Source organism: Amblyomma mixtum, chromosome 2 (genome assembly GCF_055824585.1).
Source record: "Amblyomma mixtum isolate Tamu chromosome 2, ASM5582458v1, whole genome shotgun sequence".
In the NCBI taxonomy this organism is placed as follows: domain Eukaryota; kingdom Metazoa; phylum Arthropoda; class Arachnida; order Ixodida; family Ixodidae; genus Amblyomma; species Amblyomma mixtum.
The window spans coordinates 14,145,476-14,170,478 of record NC_143013.1 but is presented as its reverse complement, the minus strand read 5'-3'; the positions used below and the strand labels follow the sequence as shown (position 1 = coordinate 14,170,478).

The window sequence follows — 25,003 nt, the reverse complement described above, 5'->3', positions numbered from 1 at the left end:
ACTGAAGGCGGCGGCGGTCCCCGCGTCACCGCTTCAGATTATGTCCCTTTCTGTTGGAAAGAGACGCGTTTTTTTGCTTCAAGGTAGGACAGGTTTTCTGTGGTCTTCAAAGTTATGATTTGTTTTTCTGTTTTCCAGACTGGGCATGACCTGGAGTACGCGCCATGTGCGCCATTGCAGTTGATGCACTTTGGTGTGCGTTCGCATCTTTCTTCTGTATGTGCGTCTTCTGCGCATGTGACACAAGTGGGTTTGCCTCGGCAGGCCAACATGCTGTGTCCAAAGCGCTGGCACTTGAAACATCGTCTCGGATTCGGTATGTATGGGCGGACTTTACAATGGAGGTATTAAAGACGTTCGCGTGAACTCGCGCAAAAACGTTGTTGCTGTTGACGTCCATCATGCGCCAGCACTCGAATCACTACGGGTCATCACTGAACTCGGAGGCATGTCGGTCCGTACAGTTATCCCGCTCGGCGAGGACGTTTCTTCTGGCGTCATCTATGACGTCGATGAGACGATCACGCAAGAAGATCTGCCCATACTTGTGAAGCCAGGAAACGAAGGCACCGTGATTCTCCGAGTTTCACGTCTTGGGAAAGCTCGCTGTGTCAAGATTGTCTTAAAAGGCGACAGCCTTCCGTCACATGTGAAGGTAGGCCTTTTTCGTCACGCAGTACGGCCATTCATACCAAAACCCCTACAATGCACCAATTGTATGAAACTGGGCCATGTTAGCGGAGTCTGCGGCAACGCGAGTGTGTGTTCCCGGTGTGCCGAGCCTCATGATTCTGAGACATGCACAGCACAAATTCTCAGGTGTTCAAACTGCAACGGTCCCCATGACACCTCATCTAGAGACTGCCCGCGGCTAAAAGCAGAGCGTGCTGTCCTAAGACAAATGGTCCGAGACAACTCGACGCACCGCGAAGCCGCCGCGATCGTTCGCAAGAGACGTGCCCGACGCAAGAGGAAATCCAGACAGGCTGCTGCCAATGACAGCCGCAACGACGCGCTGTTGGCGCCTCCTGCTCACCCTCCTCCACCTCCTGTTCCTCCTCGCCCCAGTGTGCTCCGTCCACCCTCTGTGGACAAGGGTGGCCAGATGTCATCAGGTTCCGATCCTTGGCCAGCGCTTCCGCCATTATGACCTCCTGAGGCCCCTCCACGTAAGCTCCCATCGCTGAGCACGTCGGCCGCTGCAGACGGGCTCCCGGAGCAAGACCGCCAAACCCTTGTGATTTTAAAGACCGTGGTCAACGCAATTCGGCCTCTCCTACAGGCTTTGCAATCCCCAACTGCTCGAAGCGTTTTACTAGTGCTGGACTCCCTGGGTTCAGCACTTCAAGGACTTTAATCCATAATGGCTGGCCACCTTCCCACCTTTCGTGAGGAAGTCAGAGGCGCCACGATCTTCCAATGGAACGCAAGAGGTCTGAGGTCGCGAATGTCAAGTTTTCGTCCTTACGTATTCACTAACTACTTCCCGATATTGGTAATCTGCGAGCCCAAATTATCAGGAGCAAGCAGGCTCTCCGGGTACGAATCTTTCTTCGCCCCTACATGCGGGGAGCGCAGCCAAGTCTTGGTATACCTCCGCACTGACATGACGTATGTTTGCTGCCCAGTTCCACCTCACAATGACAATCAATACACGTGTTTCTTAATCAAGACAAAAACGCTAGAATTCACACTGATTGCAGCATATGTGTCACCCTTGTTGTGACGCTAGGTAGCAGATCCCACCGCTGCCACCAATTGTTACGGCTCGAGGTAGCGTGGCCAGTTGTTGCGTCTCCAAGGGGGCTCGTCCGGGATGAGGGAACGGTCTTGACTTCAGATGGTTAGAGATTACAAAAACAAGCAGATTTAATGGCAAGAAACTGAGACACTTATTTACAAAAAATTACAAAGGAAGAACAAGGAATCCAAAGTTAAGAGTTCATAGCGTCGAGCGTCTGGATGAGCCTGTTAACCAAGGCTCAGAGCCACTGGATGAACCTATTTCCGAAGGTCCAGAGCGTTCGTGCCCACTTTGGTCGCAGGTTATATAGCCCAAGACTCCGCCCCTGCACCAGGGGACATTCCATCGCGACACAAAAGATCGGCACCAGCAACGCCATCGAAGACCTGTTGAGCCCCCTCACTAGGCGGTAACTCATGGGGCACAAAAGATCGCCACCACACGTCACAGACGCAGCTGGCCAAGACACCTGTTTAGAGCCCGCACGTGGGAACTGGCAAGTCCGCATTCCTAAGTCCGCAGTCCGCATTCCTATAGCATTGTGTCGTGTTGACGTCACAGCCGCAGCTGCGCAGGCTTCCTCTGATTCGTTCCGGGCTTTTCTTCAAGACGAGGGACACCCTTTCTTCTCCTGTTGTCGGTTGCTTCTCGAAGGGGAGGTCGTTTTCGCCGAGCCGAGTGTGGGAAGAGCCTCGTCGGCCACTTCCCAGAAAGTCGCCCTTTTTCGTGAGGTCATCGTGGGGTCAAGTTGAAGTCAAACGACCCGTCAAAATTGCCGCTACGTTGAATCTCCCTCAGTTTCATCTCAGGTCTCAAGATGAGTCGTAACAGCTACCTCCCCCGCCAGACGAGTCTCGGCGAGTAGCAGTCATCGCTGCTGCACGAAGAGACGACTTGCAGAAGCATGCCAGAAGCCTTCTGCCGCTCGCAACGTGGTCTTCCATTACGCCGGCCAAATTCTTTGAGGCGTCTCTGAAACCTCAACCACATGCGCAAGCAAGCACTCAACCCTCCTCCGAGCAAACCAGTTCCAAAAGAGGGTGCTATAATCCGGTTAGTATAGTCGTTGTAGAAAAGCTCACACTGAAAACCCCCAGGACCCACACAAACTGAGAAAAACAGAACCTGCTACTGTACACCCTCACTTTCAAAAACGCACGAAAAAACTTATAGTAGCAATTTTGGTTCATAAAGAGCATTCCGGACCGCTTAGAAAGAACAGCAAAGCGCGTCCGCATTTTCATGCAATGTACCCTTTTTGCACATACTCTTTAAAATCAAACATCTTTAAAAGCAGCAAACTGATCGAAAATCATCAAGTTTACAAAAACCACTACCACTAAAACTGAAAATGTGTTTGCCTTCATCCCTGTCCCGGTTTTTTTTTTTTTTTTTTTTTTTTTTTACAGTGAGTCAATGTAACCAAAAAAAATGGCAAACACTTATTCCCCGAATTGGACCTTCTTTAGCCGCGCCCTGCGCGGTCGTGGTCGGATGGCCGGTCCACAAGCAGGTGCTTCAAGAAAACTGCGTGCTTGATTGGTTCCGCCTCCGCTCGACCTACTGAGGAAAGGGTGCCTCCACCATTTCTTTGTCCCTGCCTGCAGCGACCCCCTCCGACTCACGCTCTCTCTGTGGCGCCCTTTTGTGTGGCTGTCGAGCCCAGTTGTCGTGACGCAAGGTAGCAGATCCCACCGCTGCCACCAGTTGTTGCGTCTCTAGGTAGCATGCGTCACGTGTCCAACGACCACGCCGTCTGTCGCTCTTTCGGCCCGCAAGGGCAGTCACCTGGGCTTTCATCGTGCCCATCCGCCTTCGGGAAAATGACACTGTGGGTTTTCCCTTTTCTTTCACAGTTCTGGCGGTGCTGTCCCGAGTTAATTTGCCGGCCCTCGCATCAGCATTAACACCTGCCCTAACATTCCTCATTCGCTTGTCGCGTTCGCGGTTTTTCCTGCGCCGCGACGCTACTTGCGGTTTACTACTCACAGTGCCAGGCGGCGGCTCAACTGTTGAATCGTCCACTCCTGTGTTTCCATCTGAGCACCAAAGCTCATTTTCCTGCTGCCTTTCTTTCGGAGCAGCATCAAACCCATTTCGGGTTACAGAATCAATCGCGTTTCTGTGGCACCTTCCGGCGAGCGTTGGGCTCTTGCCTGGCGCTTCACTGTTGCCGTCAGGCAATTCCCGTTCACTCTTTGTGCCCCTTAGTACCGCCTCAACTTCCTGACTGCTAGCGCTCGCCAGCTGCACCAGCGGTGTCCCTTCTCTGGCTTTGTCATTGCGTTCACACCGAACCTCGCTGCATTCTTTCTGGCGCGGGACATCTGTCTTATCTGCCAACGCGCTATCTGCCTCAGGGCTAACAGTACGCGCGTCACACCTTTCTTTTTCCTCGCAAAGGTTTCGCTCTTCCTGTTCTTTCTCCACGCGGAGGCTTTTCTGTGGAATAGTTTTACACTTCTCGCCTGCCTCCTTGTTGAGAAGAGGTACTATTTGCTGGGGACAACTGCCCGACCTCTCGCTCAACTCTTTTAAGTTACGGAGCTCAATCGCCCGCTGCAGAATCTTTTCAGCCCTCTCATCTGCCATCTTGTTGAGAAGAGATTCCAATTGCTGGGGACAACAGCCCAACCTCTCGCTCAACTCTGCTTCTAATTTACTGAGCTCAGCCTTTAGCTTCAGTAGTTTTGCTTCCCTCTCACGTTCGCGCTGACGCCACTTTTCCTCTCTTTCTCGCTCTTCCTGCTGTCTGAGCTGCTCTTCTTCTCGCTCTTTCTTTTTTTGTTCGATGAGACTCCACTCTTCAATGAGCTCCTCATCATCTGCCCCCAAATCAGTAATGGCCTGAATGATCGCGGGTTTTCGTGCCAAACCCCTTGTCTCAATTCCCAATTCCTCACACAACAGCAACAGGTCCGACTCCTGCAGTTTCTGTAGGTCCATGATAGTTCTGAGTCTGAGCTATTTCCAAAACAACTATGCAAAAATACCAAACCTGTAAGATTTAAGCACAGGTGTCTACCAGTTCTAAATTTTAACCCTCTCTTAGAACCTGGTCCACATCAAAGGAAAAGCCAAGCACTCACCCACACACGTGATCATGACCTGAGACAGCTGCACTCTCGCTGGCCGACCGTTGTTGCCGCTTGTGGCTTCAGATCCTCATCGCTGATCCACAGTTGTTGGTTCTTCGTCTCACCAGTCTTTGTTCCACAGATGTCGGGACTTCCAGGCTTCGGATCCCAGGCTTCGGATCCCAGGCTTCGGATCCCAGTTGGGTCTTCGTATCCCACCAGTCTCTTTGGATCCCAAGGCTTCGGATCCCACGGCTTCGGATCCCAGGCTTCGGATCCCAAGGCTTCGGATCCCACCGCTGCCACCAGTTGTCGTGACGCTAGGTAGCAGATCCCACCGCTGCCACCAATTGTTACGGCTCGAGGTAGCGTGGCCAGTTGTTGCGTCTCCAAGGGGGCTCGTCCGGGATGAGGGAACGGTCTTAACTTCAGATGGTTAGAGATTACAAAAACAAGCAGATTTAATGGCAAGAAACTGAGACACTTATTTACAAAAAATTACAAAGGAAGAACAAGGAATCCAAAGTTAAGAGTTCATAGCGTCGAGCGTCTGGATGAGCCTGTTAACCAAGGCTCAGAGCCACTGGATGAACCTATTTCCGAAGGTCCAGAGCGTTCGTGCCCACTTTGGTCGCAGGTTATATAGCCCAAGACTCCGCCCCTGCACCAGGGGACATTCCATCGCGACACAAAAGATCGGCACCAGCAACGCCATCGAAGACCTGTTGAGCCCCCTCACTAGGCGGTAACTCATGGGGCACAAAAGATCGCCACCACACGTCACAGACGCAGCTGGCCAAGACACCTGTTTAGAGCCCGCACGTGGGAACTGGCAAGTCCGCATTCCTAAGTCCGCAGTCCGCATTCCTATAGCATTGTGTCGTGTTGACGTCACAGCCGCAGCTGCGCAGGCTTCCTCTGATTCGTTCCGGGCTTTTCTTCAAGACGAGGGACACCCTTTCTTCTCCTGTTGTCGGTTGCTTCTCGAAGGGGAGGTCGTTTTCGCCGAGCCGAGTGTGGGAAGAGCCTCGTCGGCCACTTCCCAGAAAGTCGCCCTTTTTCGTGAGGTCATCGTGGGGTCAAGTTGAAGTCAAACGACCCGTCAAAATTGCCGCTACGTTGAATCTCCCTCAGTTTCATCTCAGGTCTCAAGATGAGTCGTAACACCCTCCTCTCAATTAGACTGCGAAAGGCTGAAGGCCATCATGGAAGAAACCCGTGCTCCTTGGATCATTACTGGCGATTTTAACGCCCACCATTTGCTATGGGGAAGCACCAGAATTAATGCCAAAGGAAGGCGTCTGGCGTTATTTGCTTCCGACAATGATCTGTATGTTATGAATGACGGCAGTCCGACATACCTGCGCGGCTGTCACTACAGCAGCTGCCTGGACCTGACATTAGTTTCAAGGTCGTTGCACCGGAGTGTTCGCTGGTTTTGTGATGTGGAGACCCATGGAAGTGACCACATTCCTACCTACCTCAAAATAAACGGCCTTGTTGCGTCCACCCCAGCCCAACTCGCGCGAATCGACTGGGCAGTATTTCGAAAACATATGGAGGAGACGAGCAAAGAAGCCCTCACTGGCAGGCTGGAGCACACTATAGCTAATGCTATGAACGTTGCGAGATGTCACATCACGTCCTCAAGAATACGCAGTGATTTCGATATTGAACTAGAACGCCTGCGTGCTCTTCGACGGCGAGCAGAAAAGCGATACAGACGAACCAAGTGCTTAAATGATCTACGGGAGGCGAGACGTACGCAGAAAAAAATCAAACGAAGATTGGATCAGCTGGCGAACCAGCGCTGGAGGTCCTTTTGTCAGCACTTGGATCCCCGCAAGCCCATGTCCCTCATATGGCGTACTGTGCGGGGCCTCCGTACGCTTCCGCAACAAAGACAACCATTCTATGCGTTGGCTGTCTATCATGATCGACAGCAGTCTGAAGTAGCAACGGACTACTGCAGAAAAATTGCTGGTGTACCAACTGCTTCGAGTTCCCGGCGTGTTCCTCCTGCCTCACGGGTCTCAGCCATGGATGTCCTTTTTTCTCGCGAGGAACTCGACGCTGCTCTTGCAGGATGTCGGCGTTCGTCTTCACCAGGGCCACATGGAATCACATATGCTGCGCTGTCCCACCTTGGCCACGACGCGCGAGAAGAGCTCCTCAAACGTAACAACGACTCTTGGCTCGACGGTGCTGTTCCTCAAGAATGGAGATCGAGTCGATTGATACCCCTACTAAAACCAGGGAAATCTCCACTCGAGCTCTCATCGTATAGGCCAATAGCTTTGGCCAGTTGCGTAGGAAAGGTCATGGAGAAAATGATTTTGTCGCGCCTTGAGTGGTACCTCGAACACTACAAAATATACCCCGACGCTATGGCCGGCTTCAGGCGGGGTCGCTCCTCTATTGACAACGTCGTTGACCTCGTATCCACGGTTCAACAACAGAAGCACTTGAAAGGTTTGTCAGTGGCACTCTTTCTGGATGTAAAAGGTGCCTACGACAACGTGACCCATGAGGCCATCCTTGATGCGCTGGAAACTGTGGGCATCGGTGGTTGGATGTTTGCGTGGATAGAGAGCTATCTGTCCAAAAGATCATTTTTTATCCAATGTGATGATGGCCCGACGCCTGCGCATTACACCTACCGTGGCGTGCCCCAGGGCGGTGTCCTTAGCCCTACATTGTTTAATCTGACTCTCATCGCCCTCCCTGAGAACCTCCCCGACACCGTCCAGGTGTGTATGTACGCCGATGATATCTGCATTTGGGCCTCCTCTGTGACGCGTCCCCAGGTGCGGGCAAGACTTCAGCGGGCAGCATCGATCACTTCTTCCTATCTCCAGAAGAAAGGACTCAGCGTTTCACCGGAAAAGTGCGCGCTAGTGGCATTTACACGTAAATGTATGACTCCATATCCGGTACGCATCGACTGTCAAGTCATTTCTTACAGCAAATCTCATCGTTTCCTAGGGATCCTGATCGACCGCAATTTATCATGGAGCCCGCATTGCACTCTACTAAAAAAAAAGCTGACATCTATCGCTCATTTACTTCGATTTATGGGAGGAAAATCATGGGGCTCGTCGGTCCAGTCAATGCTGGAGTTGTACAGAGCTCTATTTGTGGGATGCTTGCGGTACAGTACACCTGTACTCTCAAACACGTGCAAAACTAACATGCGTGCCCTCCAGTCAGTGCAGGGTCAGGCCCTTCGCACATGCCTAGGTCTCCCTCGGAGCGCATCAACACTGGGTAGCATTGCACTCGCCAAAGACCACCCGATCTCTACTTATATTGTCCTAGACTGCTTGCGAATGCACATACGTCATATGTCAAGGATTCCACAGCATCACCTTGCGCCTTTGCCACTGCAGAGACCACATTCTGCATTTGCGAAGGTGATAACGACGAAACAGTCGTCGATCCCGCAACAGTTCACCCCGGCAGCACTACCTCCCTCTCCTCTGTGGTGTACGCGGCTCCCATGTGTGCGCCTTGCTATTCCGGGGATAGCGAAGAAGTCAAATTTATCGACGCCAGCCATTAAGCAACTGACACTGTCCATGCTCCACTTCGAATATTTTGACCGTACTCACGTCTATACGGATGGATCAGTAACCTCTACTAGTTCTGCTTGCGCTGTGGTCGTTCCTGCGCGACAGACTCAAATTCACCAACAAATTTCGCATCGGACTACCTCTACTGGAGCAGAGTTGGCCGCGCTTCTTGCGGCGGTACAGTATATCTCACAACAATCACCTCAAAAATGGGCTGTTTTCTGTGATTCAAAAGCTGCCCTACAATGTCTTCAATCTGCCTTGAGACATAGCGACCATGAGCAACTTATAGCGGAGATACGATATCTGCATCACCAGGCAATCGAACAAGACCATGAAATCATCTTCCAGTGGGTAGCAGGCCATAGCGGCATTGTTGGTAACGCCTTAGCTGACGATGCTGCTCGATCGGCTCGGCGTTCACAAACGCCTATTCCCATCTCATCTCAATGGCTGACTCTCCTGCGTGTGGCCAGTGTGGTTGTGACGAGACGATCAGCCACCTCCTCTGTGACTGCCCTCGTTTTGAGCGAGAGCGCGGTTGCCTAGTTGCTTCTCTGCTCCGCTTGGACTCGCGTCCTTTAACAGAGTCTAACGTTCTGGGGCCTTGGACACAACCTTCCAGACAACGGAAAGCGGTGAAAGCGCTCCTGAATTTCCTAAGGGACTCGGGGTTGCATTCCCGCTTATAATCTTTATGTTTTCAGTGCGCGCCCTCTGTCCCTGTGACATAGTGGTCGATGGACACTTGACAGACTCATTTCTTTGCCGCTCTTTTTCCTTTTTTCCCCTTTGTTCCCCTCCCCAAGTGTAGGGTAGCCAACTGGGCATCGCCTGGTTAACCTCCCTGCCTTTCCGTCCTTCTCTCTCTCTCTCTCTCTCTATGCGGCATGGATGGAGTCAGGCAGAGTTGTGCTATTGAAAGTTAGTACAATATGCTTGGTCTTGATTTCAGCATTGTTTCTCCGGATGGTTATTCGTCGGGCTGCTATTACTTACTCCCTGTTCGGCTAGTTCTTCCATTTCCGCATCGGTACTCTGTAGGAGTTCATATTCAGATATGACGCCCTTTGAGTGGTTCAGGGTGCGGTGCGGGGTTACCTGTATGCTCATTTCTCCAAGAATCTGTAATGACATCAGTTTGGTGCTCTGTTCTTTTGTGTTTATTTCTACAAGGAGGTCTCCGGTTCGTTGCTTTTTTTCCTTTGTAGTCTTTGCCTACACAACTTTTTAGGGTGTTGGCGATGACAAATGCAGATAGGTTGGCTACCGGTACATTAGTGTTTGAGTGAAGCATAAAAAACTTCGCAAACGTTTCTGGCTTCTGTGGACTCAGTTTCTTCACATCGGTGCGACCCCTTTTCGGGGGTCGATCAGATTTTTTTTGCAGCTTTTTCCATACGGCATGTATAAACTAAGGGTTCCTGATACTTTGTCGCCTCTGATTCACCCTTATACACAGAGGAAGGTCCCGGGACTCCCCGCCTGGTAGACAGACGAGGAGCCCATCGGCCGAGGATTGACCACTTCCTCGACCGCCACCGTTCAAGGTTTCTTCCCTCCACCTTTCAACCTATCGCCACGGTACGGATGACAGCTTCGGTATGGGGACTAAGGGTCCGTGGTGGCGCCAAGCACCAACACCTCGTTACACAAGGTGCCCTTGCGGGCTGCCCTTTAAGGGTAACGGAGTGGATTCCAAGAGAAGGCAAACGTAGCAGGGGGCGGCAGAAAGTTAGGTGGGCGGATGAGATTAAGAAGCTTGCGGGGATACGGTGGCCGCAACTGGTAAAGGACATCGTAGATGAAATCAAGAGGAATAAATGGGGCCTAAGCGGAGCCGCGGTGGCTCAGTGGCCCTCCCTTGCCTGGCGCATACTGCAATTTAGCTGCCGATGCGAAGATCCAGCTTCACGCAACCTGATTTGGGCATACGATCACCAGGGACTCCAGGGAAACGAACAGGCCGATCAGGCCGCTCGCGCACTCTCTCCCCGGGCTATCTCCCTGTCCTTGGAAGCCTACTCCGAATCAGACAATCTGACCCTTACATTCAAACAAATCACCGATTACTACAAGGAGGAGCACCGGCACTACCCGACCCCTTATAAGAGACTGGACGCGCTGACGAGCGCCTCCTCATCAAAACTCTAACACTGTACTGTGCCCGGCGGGGCTTAAGTATTTCAACACATCCTTTGACGGCGCGTGCCAGCTCTGTGGGGAGGTGGTTGACACCTCCCGCATGGTTTGGGAGTGCCCATCTATCCCCCCCCCCCCCGCCTCAACCCCACCAGAGAGGACTGGGAGGCGGTCCTGTTCGGCTGTCAAGACCTCAAGACCCAAAAAAGGTCTCGGTTCAACGGACGAGGATGGCGTTGCTTGCCAATGCGATTACGGAATAGGGGCTTCACCTAGTATTGTGAGGGGAAGGTGCCAATAGGGCCCTACCCCAATCACATCTCTGTAATTGTTTAATTGTTGATAAATGTTTTTCGCCACCGCCACGACGGCCCCTCTTCCTTTCTTCTACCAAATTCTTCACCATAGTACTCGCGACGGCGATCCGACTCATCGCTCAATCATATGGGTCCCCGGCCACCAAGGCATGCCATGTAACGAAGCCGCCCATGAGGTAGCCCGCGCACTCACTCACCGGGCACCAGGCATTCCTTGGGAGGACCTTAACCCAGATCACAGCCCTCTTATTTCTTCTCAAGACTTTGCTGAGCACTAACGTGCCGCACGCCGGCGCTACCCGGTTCCTATGAAGGGACTGGGTAAAGCTGGCGAACGAACTCTCCTCAGGCTCTTTACAAACATTAAAAACACCCTGCTGTGTCCGGCGGTTCTCAAGCACTTTAATCCTTTTTGGAAGGCCGCTGCTCATTTTGTGAGGAGGTGGCCGACACCTTCCACATGGTTTGGGCATGCATGAAAAATCCTTCTCTCCCCCCCATCACCCCTTCCCCTACCCGCGAGGACTGGGGGGCGGCCCTGCCCGGCTGCCAGGAACTATCCGCCCAACAGGGCCTGGTTCGGAGGACGTGCGCAGTGGTCATGACCAACGAGATCCCGGAATAAGGGAGTCCGCCAAGTATTGCAAGGGGCGAGACCCACTGGGGGCCTCTCAGGGGCAAGCACCTCTCTGTTGTTGAGGTATTAGCGGGGTCGCAGCGGAGCACCAGAGAGAGACGACCAGCGTGGCAGGCGTCTAGTTCCGGACTGCGCGTGCCGGGCGTGCGCACCCAGCACGCGCTGTTCATCTTTATTTTCCTCTAGCGGGGGAACGCCGGTCTCAGCGCCAGCGCCGCCGGGCGCTACACTGTAAATATTGTAAGGGAAGACTTCACGTAAGACGTTTATTCTAGCCCTTTCGCCAGAGACGTCTTCCAAGCGAACAGCCTCAAGCGATGACGATGGGAATCTTCAGGTGAAAGAGAATGAAGTCGCAGCCAGAGAGGCGACGACGACGAAGGCGAATAAATTGCTTACAATATAACCGAATAAATGCTTTTCACCACCACCACCCCCTTTCTTTTTTCACTCCCTCCTTTATCCCTTTCCCTACGGCGCGGTTAGGGTGTCCACCGAGATATGTGCGACAATTGCTGCGTCATTTCCTTTCCTCAAAACCAATTTTCATTTTCAGGGAATGTAATGCGAAGGCAAGATAACCACTGATCTTTCAGGGTAACGGAGCGGATTCCAAAGGAAACCAAACACAGCAGGGGGGGGGGGGGGGGGGGGCATAAAGTTGGGTGAGAGGATGAGATTAAGAAGATTGCGGGGATACGGGTGCCGCAGCTGGCAAAAAGAAAGGGTTATTAGATAGAGAGACACGGGAGAGGTCTTTGCCCAGCAGTTGGCGTAGTCAGGCTAATGATGATCAGGAGGAAGTACGTTGCTACAAAAAACTGAATCGATTCGTTCTAAACCCCCTCTACACACTTAACAGAACACACGTGCCTCTAAAGTGAGTATTAGGAAACTTGCTTAATTTGATGCTTAACTAATTAAACAGAATTTTAAAGATACACTGAGGAGCGCCACACGACGGGAAACAATGTCTTTGGTTGCACCCAGATCCGATTCACCACTTTTTTTAATCACTGGTTCAAGATACGTGAAACACCCTGTACAGCAAGCTTGCCAAAATGTAAATAGACGAGGAGGGAGAGTATAGCCTAGGATGTGACGTTCTGTTCTGACAGGTTGAGTTGGACCTGCATGGCATCTAATCTTGCATGAGTTTGGCGGAACTGTCCTTCGGTGCGAATCATGAAATCATCCATGCGCTGCATGAAAGCTCTTAATTCTTCGGGGTTCACTGCTAAGGGGGTTGGAGATCGTTGCACTTCGGCCGCCGGGGTCGGGGGTCGCGGTACGTGCCCTGTTCTCTGAGCCTGCATCTCTTTAATGAGGTCATCGATTTTTTTTCGGAGATGTGCATTCTCCTCTCTTAGTGCTTTAATTTCTTTCGAGTTACGCGTAATATTATCTTGATCCGAGTGCGGAATCAGTGGGTTTGGAGAGCCCACTCCCCAGCTCACCTTGACGCCGCCCTTCTTCTGTTGTTTCTGCGGCGGCTGCTGCTGCTGCTGCTTCGGCTTGGCCGTTGACCGGTTGAGCGGCGGGAAAGAGTCATCCCTGGATCGGCTCTGGCTGCGATCTCGCACGGTGCTAGGGCCTCGGCTCGAGGAGCGGCAAAAAGTTTCGTTGCAGGACCAAAGTTTCCGCAACCACGTCAAAAGTCAAAATACGCAACGAATAACAAACGAGGCCCGGGACAGGCTCATACACGAGCGCCGTTTCGGAACTGAAGGCTCCAATCAGAACAATGCCCAAAACCATGGCTAAACAAACTACACTTGAAATCTGGCAATGGAACTGCAGGGGGTACCGCCAAAAGCAGGGACTCCTAATGCAGTTTTTACATACGCAAGGCTCCACACCCGATATAATAGCTTTACAGGAAACTAACACGACACCGTCACTCAGGGGATATACGTGCTACGATAGCGGACGCACGGCAACCTTGGTCAGCAAAAAGTTGGTAGCCATAGCCCATGACCCAATTCCCAACACCAAAATTGAACACTTAGTGACGGAAATTATTCCCAAAAAGAAGCGTAAGGAAAAGAGTGTCTTTATCGTAAACCTCTACAGCCCGCCTCGCCAGCGGGACGCGAATTTTGATACACTCTTTCTAGGGGCCAGCAAACTCGCGAAAAGCAACTCGTTGCTCATTGTAGGCGACTTCAACGCTCGCGGACAGCAATGGGGATACCCCACTAATAATCACAAAGGTATACAGGTCGAGGACGCGGCGGAAGCGATCCAATGTACCCTCTTAACAGACGAACTTCAACCCACGCGCCTTGGCACTTCGATCTGCCCGGATACGTGTCCGGACTTAACGTTTGTCAGGGGAGTGAAGCACGCAACGTGGGAGAATCTGCTGGAGAATCTAGGCAGTGACCACTATATCCTGAAGACCACGATAGCAGCCACCAACATCAAGCGCAAGCTCGGCACAGCCAAGATCACCAACTGGCCGGCTTTCCGCAAGGCTTGCGCGGACCTGGAAGGGGGGATTACTTCCATAGATGATTGGTGCCAACAACTTAAAGACATCCAGAAGCGGTACACTCAGGAAGTGGATCGCACCGAGCAAACACCAGAGGTGGACCCTCGGCTCATCAGGCTATGGGAGGCACGTCGAGGACTCACCAAGCGCTGGAAGAAGCAGCGCTTTAACAGGAAGCTCAAGCTCAAGATCGCAGAAGTCACCAAGATAGCGGAGGAGTACGCGACCCAACTGGCCAGGCAGAGCTGGCAGCAGTTCAGTAGCTCGCTGGACAGCACCCTCAGCACGGCGAGAACGTGGCGTATACTCAAGACCCTCCTCGACCCTACTCAAACCAGGGCCGAAAGCGGGAAAGCTATCCGCAGACTCGTCCACACCTTCGAGGGTACGGAAGAGGAACTGCTAGATAAGGCCAAAGAGAAATGCTACGGCACGACCTTGCCTGCGGCATACGCGAAACCATACCTGGGGAAACCGAACACCCACTTAGACAGGCCGATCACCAGGGAAGAAGTGTTCGCTGCCATAAAGGCATGCACGCGCAACACTGCGGCGGGAGCAGACAAGATCCAGAACGCACTCATACGCAACCTCAGCGACGAGGCGGTCGACCAACTGACCACCTTCTTCAACGGGCACTGGGCCGCAGGAACGGTTCCTGAAGAGTGGAAGCATGCAGAGGTCGTAATGATCCCCAAACCGGGTAAGAAACTCCAGATCGAAAATCTCCGACCTATCTCACTCACCTCCTGCCTAGGCAAGCTCTACGAGCGAGTCGTTACTCGGAGGCTCCAAAGCTACATGGAAGACGAAGACCTGTACCCCCACAGTATGTTCGGCTTCCGAGCCCACCTCTCCACCCAGGACGTCCTCTTACAACTCAAAGAGGAAGTCCTCACCAACGTCCCGAGCGTAGGCGAGAACGTGGTTATGGCCCTGGACATCAAAGGAGCCTTTGACAACGTTAGCCACACGGCTGTAATGGAAGGACTTGACAACCTCCACTGCGGCGAGAAGATTCACAGCTACGTGAAGGCCTTTCTCTCCAACCGCACTGCAACGGTTGGGCTCGGAGACCTTCGCAGGGCTAAATTTTCGACCCCCAACAAAGGCACACCTCAAGGGTCCGTCATCTCGCCACTACTTTTCAACGTGGCCATGATCGGCCTCGCAAGGCAACTCGAGAAGATCGAAGGCATACAGCACGCAATATACGCTGACGACGTCACGGTCTGGGTTACCACTGGGTCGCTCGGCCAGAAAGAAGAACGACTGCAAGCAGCGGCTACCTGCGTGGAAGAATATGTCAGTGCACGAGGCCTCGCCTGCTCCACCGAAAAATCAGAACTCCTGCGAGTCCACAAAGGGAAACACAAGGAAGGGTCCCTCAGTGTCTCCCTCGAAGGACAGCTAATTCCCGAACGAGACAAGATACGAGTCTTGGGAATGTGGCTGCAGAGCAACCAGCGATGCGGCCATACGCTCGGCCTTCTCAAGCAATCGACCACTCAGGTCGCCAGAATGATCACGCGCGTGTCGCAGAAGCGGAGCGGCATGCGAGAGGGGGATACCCTGCGCCTGGTTCAGAGCCTGGTGGTCAGTCGCGTGGGTTACGCCCTCCCGTACTTCAGCCTCAACAAAGGAGAAGTGGATAGTGCAGATACCATACTCCGCAAAGCTTACAAGACTGCCCTGCATCTACCAATGACCACCTCCAACGAAAAACTACTGGCTCTTGGAATTCACAACACCTTCGAAGAGATCAAAGAAGCCCAACTGGTCACGCAGTTAGCTAGGCTCCAGCAGACTCCTACGGGGCGCTCGCTCCTTAGGCGACTGGGGCTAGGCCGAACTGCGGAATTCGAGAATCGTACTGCGAGCATACCGGACGCAATTCGCCAGACGCTAAAGGTTCGCTCCCTTCCCCGGAACATGGACCCCAACTTGCATGCGGCCCGTAGGGCAGCCCGGGCGAGGTATGTAGAACAAAATCTAGCTACAAAATCCACAACGGTATACACGGACGCGGCTCCGTATGCAGGAAGCTCACATAACAGCACAGTGGCGGTAGTTATTGATTCGAACTTAAAGGAATTAGCTAGCGCCTCAGTGAGGGATTGCACGGTAACCGAAGGGGAGGAGCTGGCCGTAGCTCTAGCGGCGGTAGCCGGTTATCGAAGCAACATGTCCCTTACCATCCTTACAGATTCGAGAGAAGCGTGCCGTAACTACATGAACGGCCGCATAGGTCGCGCCGCGCTCCGGCTCCTCCAGAGCGCGACCCCACCAAAAGTCACACACAGCATTTACTGGGTGCCAGGACACACCGACATAGCCGGGAACGAACGCGCCGACGAGGTAGCTCGAGGGTATACGAGCCGAGCTTCCTCCCAATCGGACGATCTACCCGACCGAGTCAGCCCTACGTACTAAGACATTCTCAACTACTATAAGGGGGTACGGATCCGCTATCCGCCGCCTCATCCTGATCTAAATCAACTAGAGGCAGTGTATTGGCGAAGATTGCAGACAGGAACATTCCCAAACCTGCATATCCTTAGCAAGATTTACCCGACGCAATATCGGGACACTTGCCCGTGGTGTGGTAGCAAACCATCGTTGTACCACATCACGTGGGAATGCAGTAAAAACGACAACTTTCGCAAAGACCCGAGTGCAGAACAGTGGGAGAGCCGGCTCTCCAGCGGCGATCTGGGTTGCCAACAAGGTCTTATCCAGCACGCCCAACGAGCAGCGAAGCTCAGCGGAGCCCTGGAATAGGGGCACCGACCCTGTGAGAAGAAAGAAGATGGACCTCTTCTTTCTCGTCTGCTACTAGCACCTTTCTAGAGCAATTAAAGTCTTTCCTACCTACCTAGCCTAGGATGTGATCATAGATGTATTATTCTGCATATGCGTGCCCTGATCAAAAGAGAAATGTATAAAACACAAAAAAAAGAAAGCAAAATTCAACGTCCAACAAATAGCGCTAATAGCAGCAGGCGTTGAGAAAGCATACGATTAACGCCCCATGGAAAAGTGGGATTGTAATAAGAACTACTCAGCAGTATGGAAATGGAACAAGCAAAGTTACAAACCGCTGGGAAGGAAAGAGGAAACCACGAGGCTGACGCAGTAAGGAATTTAAGGAGGTCATTGAACAACTACGGGTGGCTTCAGGGAAACAGAGAGGAAGGAATAGACCGAAAATGGGAATCTTATCGATGATAGAAACTGCTTGTATAGGTCCTCGTCCAGAGTAAAATAAAGTAATCCCCTGATCGCGCAGCTAAAGGTGGGCCAAGGAAATTTTGGAACCATATAAGTTGTTTGGGTAAAAAAAAAAAGCGAAGCGCAAGAGGAGGGTGCACGCTGCTGCAGGTACCGCAGAAGCCCGCAGCAACCACACAGTCTTTTTTTTTTTTATACTGGACGTTTTGTTTCATGAACGTTTATGAAACAAAACGTCCAGTAAAAAAAAAAAGCGTGCGTGGTATCTTTCGGATGTCTTGTCCACGTGTCCTTGCTGTGGCCTTCCCCGGTACCTACAGCAGTGTGCCGATCGATATAGAAATATAAAGGTACAGTCGGGGACAAAAGTCTCCGGACCACGTGTTCCTCAAACAAAGCTTATAGCTCTACTATCAGACAGCAGCTGGAGACCGCACTTGTGGAGATGAAAGAACAAAAATTTAACTTTTGCCTCCACAAGGATGGTCCCCAGCCGCCGACTATTAGCAAAGCTATCGGCTTCGTTAGAGGAACACGTGGTCCGGAGACTTTTGTCCCCGACTGTACCTTCATTAAACAAAGTTATAAGTCGGAGTCCCTCCTGTCTTCATGTTCACGATATGGGCTATGCCTTAGTTAATGTCTCCGAAGGTTTTAATCGCCTGAGGTTCTTTAACGTGCACTGACATCGCACAGCACATGGGCCTCTAGCATGCCGCCTCCGTGGAAACGTGATCGCCGCGGGATCGAACCAGCGTCTTTTGGGCCCAGCGGCCACAGCGCCGGCTTTCGTCATGTTGATGTCTTGTAATTTTGCAGTAGAAGCGTGTGAACTAAACAGTGCAGAACGAATTGGTGGTAAGTGCTGCTTCGCTAGCCAGTTAACCATTACTGTGGGCACTTCGTTTTCGCAGTTTGTACGTGTCTTCGTCTATGGTCCCCAAAGCGACAAAGCGAATAATTTGTTCCAGTGAACCATGCCGGCAGCCGCCGAACAACGTGCAAAACCCGACCAAAAAGGCGGGGAGAACACGATACCAGGAACCACCCTGATGGCCACCATTGGACGCTAGGGCCTAACCTTCTTGTAAGCTTTCCGCGTATAATGAGGCCATTACGTTCATTCACTTCATAAGCGGTTACAAGCCACATTATTTTTTTTTAGCCTCCAGCAGCAAGGAATTCTTGTTCCGCGGAATCAATGCAAGGATGAGCCTGATTGTAAGGGAAAACGTTTCCGTGGGGCCGTCGCTATCTCCAAACGATTCTGCAATGTCTCTGCGCGTCGTCAACAGTCAGCGCGAAATCCGCGTTCCTTTCCACCCCCCCCCCCCCCCCTCTCTGATTATGATGTTCATCCTGTCTCACAAAAGTAACTGCTCGGGCGCTGTCACCCTCGAAAGAGAAGCTAGGCCTCTTTCTCCTCACATCATGGCGCCTTGTGTTTCGCAATACACTCCAGAATGCGTGTGGTGCGGAGAGATAGCCACCCTCTACCATTCCACATGGGGCTGTCGGGCGAGCCCGATAGAGCCCAAAATTACAAGCCCGTCAGTCGAGCAGCGGGAGGAGCTTCTGTCCAGCTCCGACCCGCAAGATCAGCTTGCGCTGGTTGAGCGGGCCGAGGAGGCAGCAAGAACCAATGGGACCCTGTACCTAGGAACACCACCTGCTGCTCAAGACCCCAACCCCTAAACCCCGTCCCATTTTGAAGAATGAAGTTTATACTACTACTCCATAATGCTCACAGTTGAGCAGTCATAGAAAATGCAGTTCGAAATTCCCACTGACGAGCATGATTGGTCCGTTCATATACCGAACATCATTGCCTTGAGATATATTATAAACACCCTGGCTACAACACAACTGTGGGAGTGTGGGGAGCGCAGGTACTTTGTGCAGCCAAGTCAAGTTTGCAATTTCCACAATCCTGCTGCTTCTACAGACCATCTCGTTGACGCTGCGGCATTGTCGCACGGAATGCAATAAGTGACGTGCTCACCGTGTGCCGGTCCTCGGAGACGGTGAGCTCTGCCGTCCAAAGATTCTCGTGTACGTAGAAAACGTGTCCTGCACCTCCTGTCATCCAACCTCGTGTCTGCCTACAGTCGTGACCTGCGCAAATTCGTTATGGGGGTTTGAAACTGTAGCCCATTGTCAACTTTCGTCACGGTTAGCCCGGTGCCTGCTACGTTCTCTTCAGGTATTTTCTTTGTTCTTTTCTGTTTCTGGAATTTTTTTTCTCTTTTTATACATGCGATCAATTAGCATGCCACTATAGGGACCTTAGAAGACAGGAGTAGTGCGATGTTTAGGGAAATCCCCCACGGTGAAGTAGATTTATAATAAGGAAGTAATTACTAAATAGCAGCCATACGGCGTCACTGCTGAATTGCAGTGACGCCTGACATCGCACCCAATTACTCAATCATTCTCAGCATTTTGGCAGCGTATCCGTGACTCACGCATCATTCCAATGTGTCATCACTAATTTCACTTGCAACTAGTTCAGCAGGCCCCGGGGTTCCAAATACTCACACAGCACCCAGTCGTCCGCGTAGTACATGTATATGTAGTTTCGCACACGGATCCTCGCCTTTTTTTTTCCCTGATGTGTCACCTCCTTGCTTTTGCACTGCGCGTATATCTTCTACTATAGCGCGCTTGCAGCAGTGCACAGGTGCCAAACAACATGTAAAGCAAGACTGCAAGCATGACCGGTCCTTCAAATATACCAAACGCAACTGATCTTTTATAATTCATGAACATCATGGCCACAATACAACTGTGACAGTAAGGGGAGTTCATATACTCTAGACATCCAAAAAAAGTTCGCTTTCCTTAGTCCTGCTCCTGCGGACTATGCATTTAGATGGTTCCGCAGCATTTTAGCTTTGGCTGAATTGCGCGATGTGCTCACCGTGTGCAGGTTCTCGGAGACGGTGAGCTCTGCCGCCCGAGGCTTCAGGCGCAGCGGCGTGGACAACTTCTCCTGTTCCTCCGGTCATCCAGCCCCGCGCTCGGGTACAGCACGGACCTGCACAAATTTGTTACCGGGGGGGGGGGGGGAGGGGGGGGGGGGAGTAAGGGAATTAAGGGCAAGATAAGAAAAGATCCAGGCAACCCCTGGATCAGCTTCAGCTTTTATAAGGTGACAGTGCTACATGCTGTGTTCAGTTTAACGTCCCCAAACTGCTCATGAGCTATGAAAGACACCGCAGTGAAGATCTTCACAATAATCTGGACCACCCGACGTTTTAACGCGCCCGGACAGTGCACAGCCCATGGCTGCTGTTGCATTTTGCCTTAGCCCTGTGGTAAGGGTGTTCGGCTACTGAGCCGGAGGACTGGGGTTCAATGCCGAAGAATGCCACTGTCTTCACACTAGAACAGCTTATGAAGGGAATATTGGAAGCCATCATATTGCTGAATTATTGTAATGAAAATCATGGTGGCGGATGGAAAAGCATGGTGGAGGGTAGAGCAGCACGACCTTGGGAGAGCGCCCAGGGCTACTTAGTCGGCCAGCTAGTGCCGATCCCAGCCAGGCACGCTAGGTGGATTTTGAGAGAAGTATAGGTATTGGGAGGGCGATAAGACAATGGAAGTGGCATTGTCCTAGGTCGGCGTATGGAAGGGGGCAGTTTCTATAGGACGACTCGGAACGCGCCCGAAAAAACTACAACGGGACTCCAGAGAGCAGTGGGCCCAAATTAATTTTTCGGGGGATGGGGATGCGAGTAACGGAGGGGATGAAGTCGAGAGAAGGAAGTGTGTGCAAGCGAGAGTAGCACATGTTCCGTGATTTGCTTATTTTAGAGGAGGGCTTCGCCCTCCGAGGGTGCACTTGACTAGAGGATCGCAGGTGTCCTCCATAACCACCGCAATAAAATTGCAGTACGGAAGGATGTCAGACAGGGAGGCACTATATTTCCAATGCTATTCACCGCCTAGTTGCTGGAGGTATTCGGAGACCTAGATTGGGAACGGTTGGGGATAACAGTTGCGAGCATCCAGTCTACCCTTCTACCGCCCTAGGCGGCGCATATCCTGCCGAACTCTCTCAAGTGGCCTACAGCGACCCTTACCCTCCCGGCTCTCTCGGGGTTGGCAGAGAAGAAAGCTGGGAAGCAGCATCCACATCGTCACGTGGTTGACCCTCCTTTCCCCCTCGTGTATTCGGTGGCCGCACGGGCAGCCCACCACGGGGAGAGAGTTGAAGGAGCCATGAGACAACGCGTGACGGGATGGACGGAGCCATGAGACAAACGCGGCTTTTCCAGGTGACATCGAGCTTTCCCCGTGCCCGTTTCCTGCTGCCTGCGCTACCGAGGGCGGTTATCGTATTTTGGAATCACCCCAAATAAACGATTTTCCTGCGGGCTATACCTCGGTGTGTTGGTACTGTCGACCTCCACAGTGTAATCGGGGCTAGCGGAGTGGCACTGGTCCTGAGTGCTCGCTGTGTCGTCCTTAACATAAGCAGAACCCTTTTCGTTAGCCTCCTCGTTTCTGCCTCGTATGTGACTACTGGTGGGATACAGCTGCTGTACAGTTATTTCTTCAGGTATAATAATGGGTGGAAAATGATCCATTCCGCGTGGGTTGTCCAGAAGATCTCATTTAACATCATTAAAAGGTGATGGTGAACTAAACGATAAATCTAAACTGCTAATTTTTGCAGTTTTTAGGGAGCAGTACATGGGCTTTCCTGAATTCAGTAGGCACACATTACTGCACAGAATAAAATCTTCTAAAATGCGACCTCTGGGATTAGTTTCTCCACTTCCCCAGAAAGAGGAGTTGTCCGACTAACAGATATGGCTCTGGTAGCTTTTCTAGAAGTGTTTCTAAGCATCTGAGGTTGAGGTTTCCATTAGCAACCTCAAGGTCGGATACCGGCTTCAAAAAAAAATCAAAAATAAATAGAACAAATTTGAGTAGGCAAATAAAAATCTATCGACCGAGAATCATGTGAGAAGCTTGGTAACAACTAGTTACGGCACCTTAGATATGTGGTGTACTGTGATCGAAGGAGACCGTTTTGATCCAGAGGCAAGTCATTTTGCTCGTTTCGATGAGTGGCGCTCCAGCTTGGCCTAAATGCCGAAAATGGCCGCAAAAGCAGCAAGCCATACAACCTCTAATGTTGCGTACCACTTTTTGCACCCGACATTGCATACACTATCCAAAGTATACGCAAGAAGAAAAGCCGGTATTCTGGCATGAGAGCTTGGAGCGTTTATGTATGGCTTCTATGTCGACAGCAACTAATACCGCTTTTTAAGGTCACTTTTGAGGGATATTTGATGATACGTGTTATATTACCGGTTTGATAAAAAACACAATCATGAGCAAACATACAAATTTTGCAGGACACACGCGACAGGAATAACGCTCATTGAGGCACGACAGAACCAAGTTGTATTCATTTATATGTATTTGTAAGCGGCTTCGTTGTATATTTGGCTGTTAATTTTTTATTATTTATCACAAATGTCTACTTTCTTTAAATTACACTCGTGAAAACAGGTAGGCCACAACGGCGCATAGGTTAGAATGCGCGTTTTTTACATCGGCTCGCCCGTCAAAGTCCACCTGAGCGAAACCTCTCGCTTCTCTGCAAGGCATCTGAAGCCCCTGCAAAACGCCTGAAGAAAAGTGTAGTGTGCTGCCGATCCTTACGAAAACAGCTCGCCAACCTAACTTATGTCCTATGATAGAAGGAAAGGGAAAGAAAAGAATGATGACGAAGCCATGCCCACGAGAATCGCAAACTAAAAACAGGACTGGTGCCGGAGAAATTAAAAAGGAGAGGACAACTGCGCGCCTATGCACTCCATAACGCCTCTTTGTAATCGATTCGATTCACTAACTGTGAATGAAAAGAATAAATTGAGTGAATAGGTTTGTGCGACACCGACCACGAATTTTTCACCATGATCAGCCCAATGCAAAATGTGGCGAAAAAAACACGTGGTAGGTGAACTATTCGTGATGTAGCATCTGGAATATATTTGTTCAGCGTCTAAATAATAGTTCCCAACGCAAATGGTCCTGGAAAAAGTGACGCTGCTTACGAAGCAACCGAATCAGTCAAAGCTTATGCATTCGACGTGTATGTCAGTCGCATGGTATTGGCTAGACCGTCCCTTCATTCCTTCTTTATTCATTTGAGTTTTTTTCCCACTAGCCTATTTTAGCACAACGCTATACTATGTATCCATCAAACATGGCACGGCGTTTCACCCTCATCGTGGTTCGGAATTATATATAGTCGTACCTCGCTAGTACGGACTTCGTTATGTATACGTGGAGAATTTTCGCAAGGACCTAACTTTCTCAGTGTGTTTACGTCTTCTTTGCATGAAAACAAACTTTGGGCAATGGAATAACAAAGCTAAGAACCTCACAGCGGCGTTCATAACGCTGTACTTATCCGCCGCATCAGCACCCGCCGCAGAGGTATGAAGGAGGATGACCTCTGTCGGCTCACGCAAGCTTTCCTCATTAGCAGGATAGTCTACTCCTACCCCTACTATCACCTCCGCCTGAAGGACGAGGAAGCTGTGAACAGCATTATACGTTCAGCGTACAAAGCGGCACTGGGGCTACCTCAGTACGCCAGCACACAGCACCTCCTCCAACTCGGCATCTACAACACGCTCACAGAACTCATAGAGGCACACAAGACCGCCCAAATCCACCGCCTCCCCATAGGCGACGTCCACCCCACGACGCCCATTCCGATAGGGGTCTATAGCCGCCTAGTTATAAAGCCAATCCCCAAAAACATGCTACCTGGCCGCCATGATACGCGCCGTCAGCTGAAAGCCCAAGCACTAGATGCCACATACCTTGGCGACGAACACGCAATATACGTAGATGCTGCACGGCAAAGTGCAAACACATACGTGGCTTGTGCAACCACGCCACAGTCTTCTCTCGTCACCGCCGCCACAGTAGTAGCTCACTCTCCGACAGCGGCAGAAGAAACCGCCATCGCGCTGGCCATCGCGCTGGCCATCGCTGACCCACGTACCCGCACAGTCCTCAGCGACTCCAAAAGAGCAATACAAAATTACTCGGCAGGTGTTATCTGCCACCCCGCTGCACGCATCCTTCGCGGCTGCACTCCCGACCATAAGACCAACCTGGTCTGGGCACCCGCCCACGTGGGAAACTCTGGAAACGAAGGGGTCGACCGACTAGCCCGAGGACTAACCAACCGGGCGGCCGGCCCCACGGACCCAGACGCTCTTGCCGAGGCTCCCCAGACCTTTGCCGAAATTACCAACCTCCACAGAGAGATGAGACGCCAGTTCCCGCCTCCACACCCCGACTTGAATCGAGCGCAAGCCACCTTGCTCCGCAGGTTGCAGACACACTCCATCCTTAGCCATTCTAGGCTTTCACTCATCACAGACGGGGAATACGACCCCGTCTGCCAAAATTGTTACCAGGGAGAAATCGCCACCCAGGCGCACATCCTCTGGGGTTGCGCTCGAAATCCGCCCCCTAGAACATTACTGCCAGCTCCCTCCGAGGAAGGATGGAACCAACTCCTCAGAAGGCCAGACAAGAGCATCCAACTGGCACTCATTTCGTGGGCCCAGGAAGTCGCCCCCACCTGGGGGCCACACCAAGCCCACCTGCCCTAAATCCCGCCACTCTATGGCAATAAAGTTCAATAACACTTTTTGCTGGGCGAGTTGGTTCATTTTGCTTGAGTGGATGCTTGTAGCGTGACAAAAAAAAAAAAAATTACCGACGATTACGTTACTTCCTA

The 25,003-nt window shown here is 51.6% G+C and overlaps 2 protein-coding genes across 2 annotated transcripts in view; one reads left to right on the top strand and one right to left on the bottom strand.

Annotated features, from left to right (window-relative positions):
• The window catches only part of LOC149358483 (uncharacterized), an 87,338-nt gene extending 77,186 nt beyond the window's left edge, over positions 1-10,152 (top strand). Inside the window, exon 4 of the mRNA XM_089570554.1 lies at positions 9,856-10,152. Within this exon, the coding sequence (XP_089426680.1) occupies positions 9,856-9,916 (61 nt within the window). The 3' untranslated portion in view covers positions 9,917-10,152. The remainder of the gene's footprint in view (positions 1-9,855) is intronic.
• LOC149358482 (uncharacterized) overlaps positions 1-20,222 on the bottom strand; it is a 79,263-nt gene extending 59,041 nt beyond the window's left edge. Inside the window, exons 1-2 of the mRNA XM_089567556.1 lie at positions 20,135-20,222; positions 19,217-19,329 (exon numbers count right to left, since the gene is read on the bottom strand). Of these exons, the coding sequence (XP_089423682.1) occupies positions 19,217-19,329; positions 20,135-20,222 (201 nt within the window). The remainder of the gene's footprint in view (positions 1-19,216; positions 19,330-20,134) is intronic.
• Between the last annotated feature and the right edge of the window lie 4,781 nt (positions 20,223-25,003).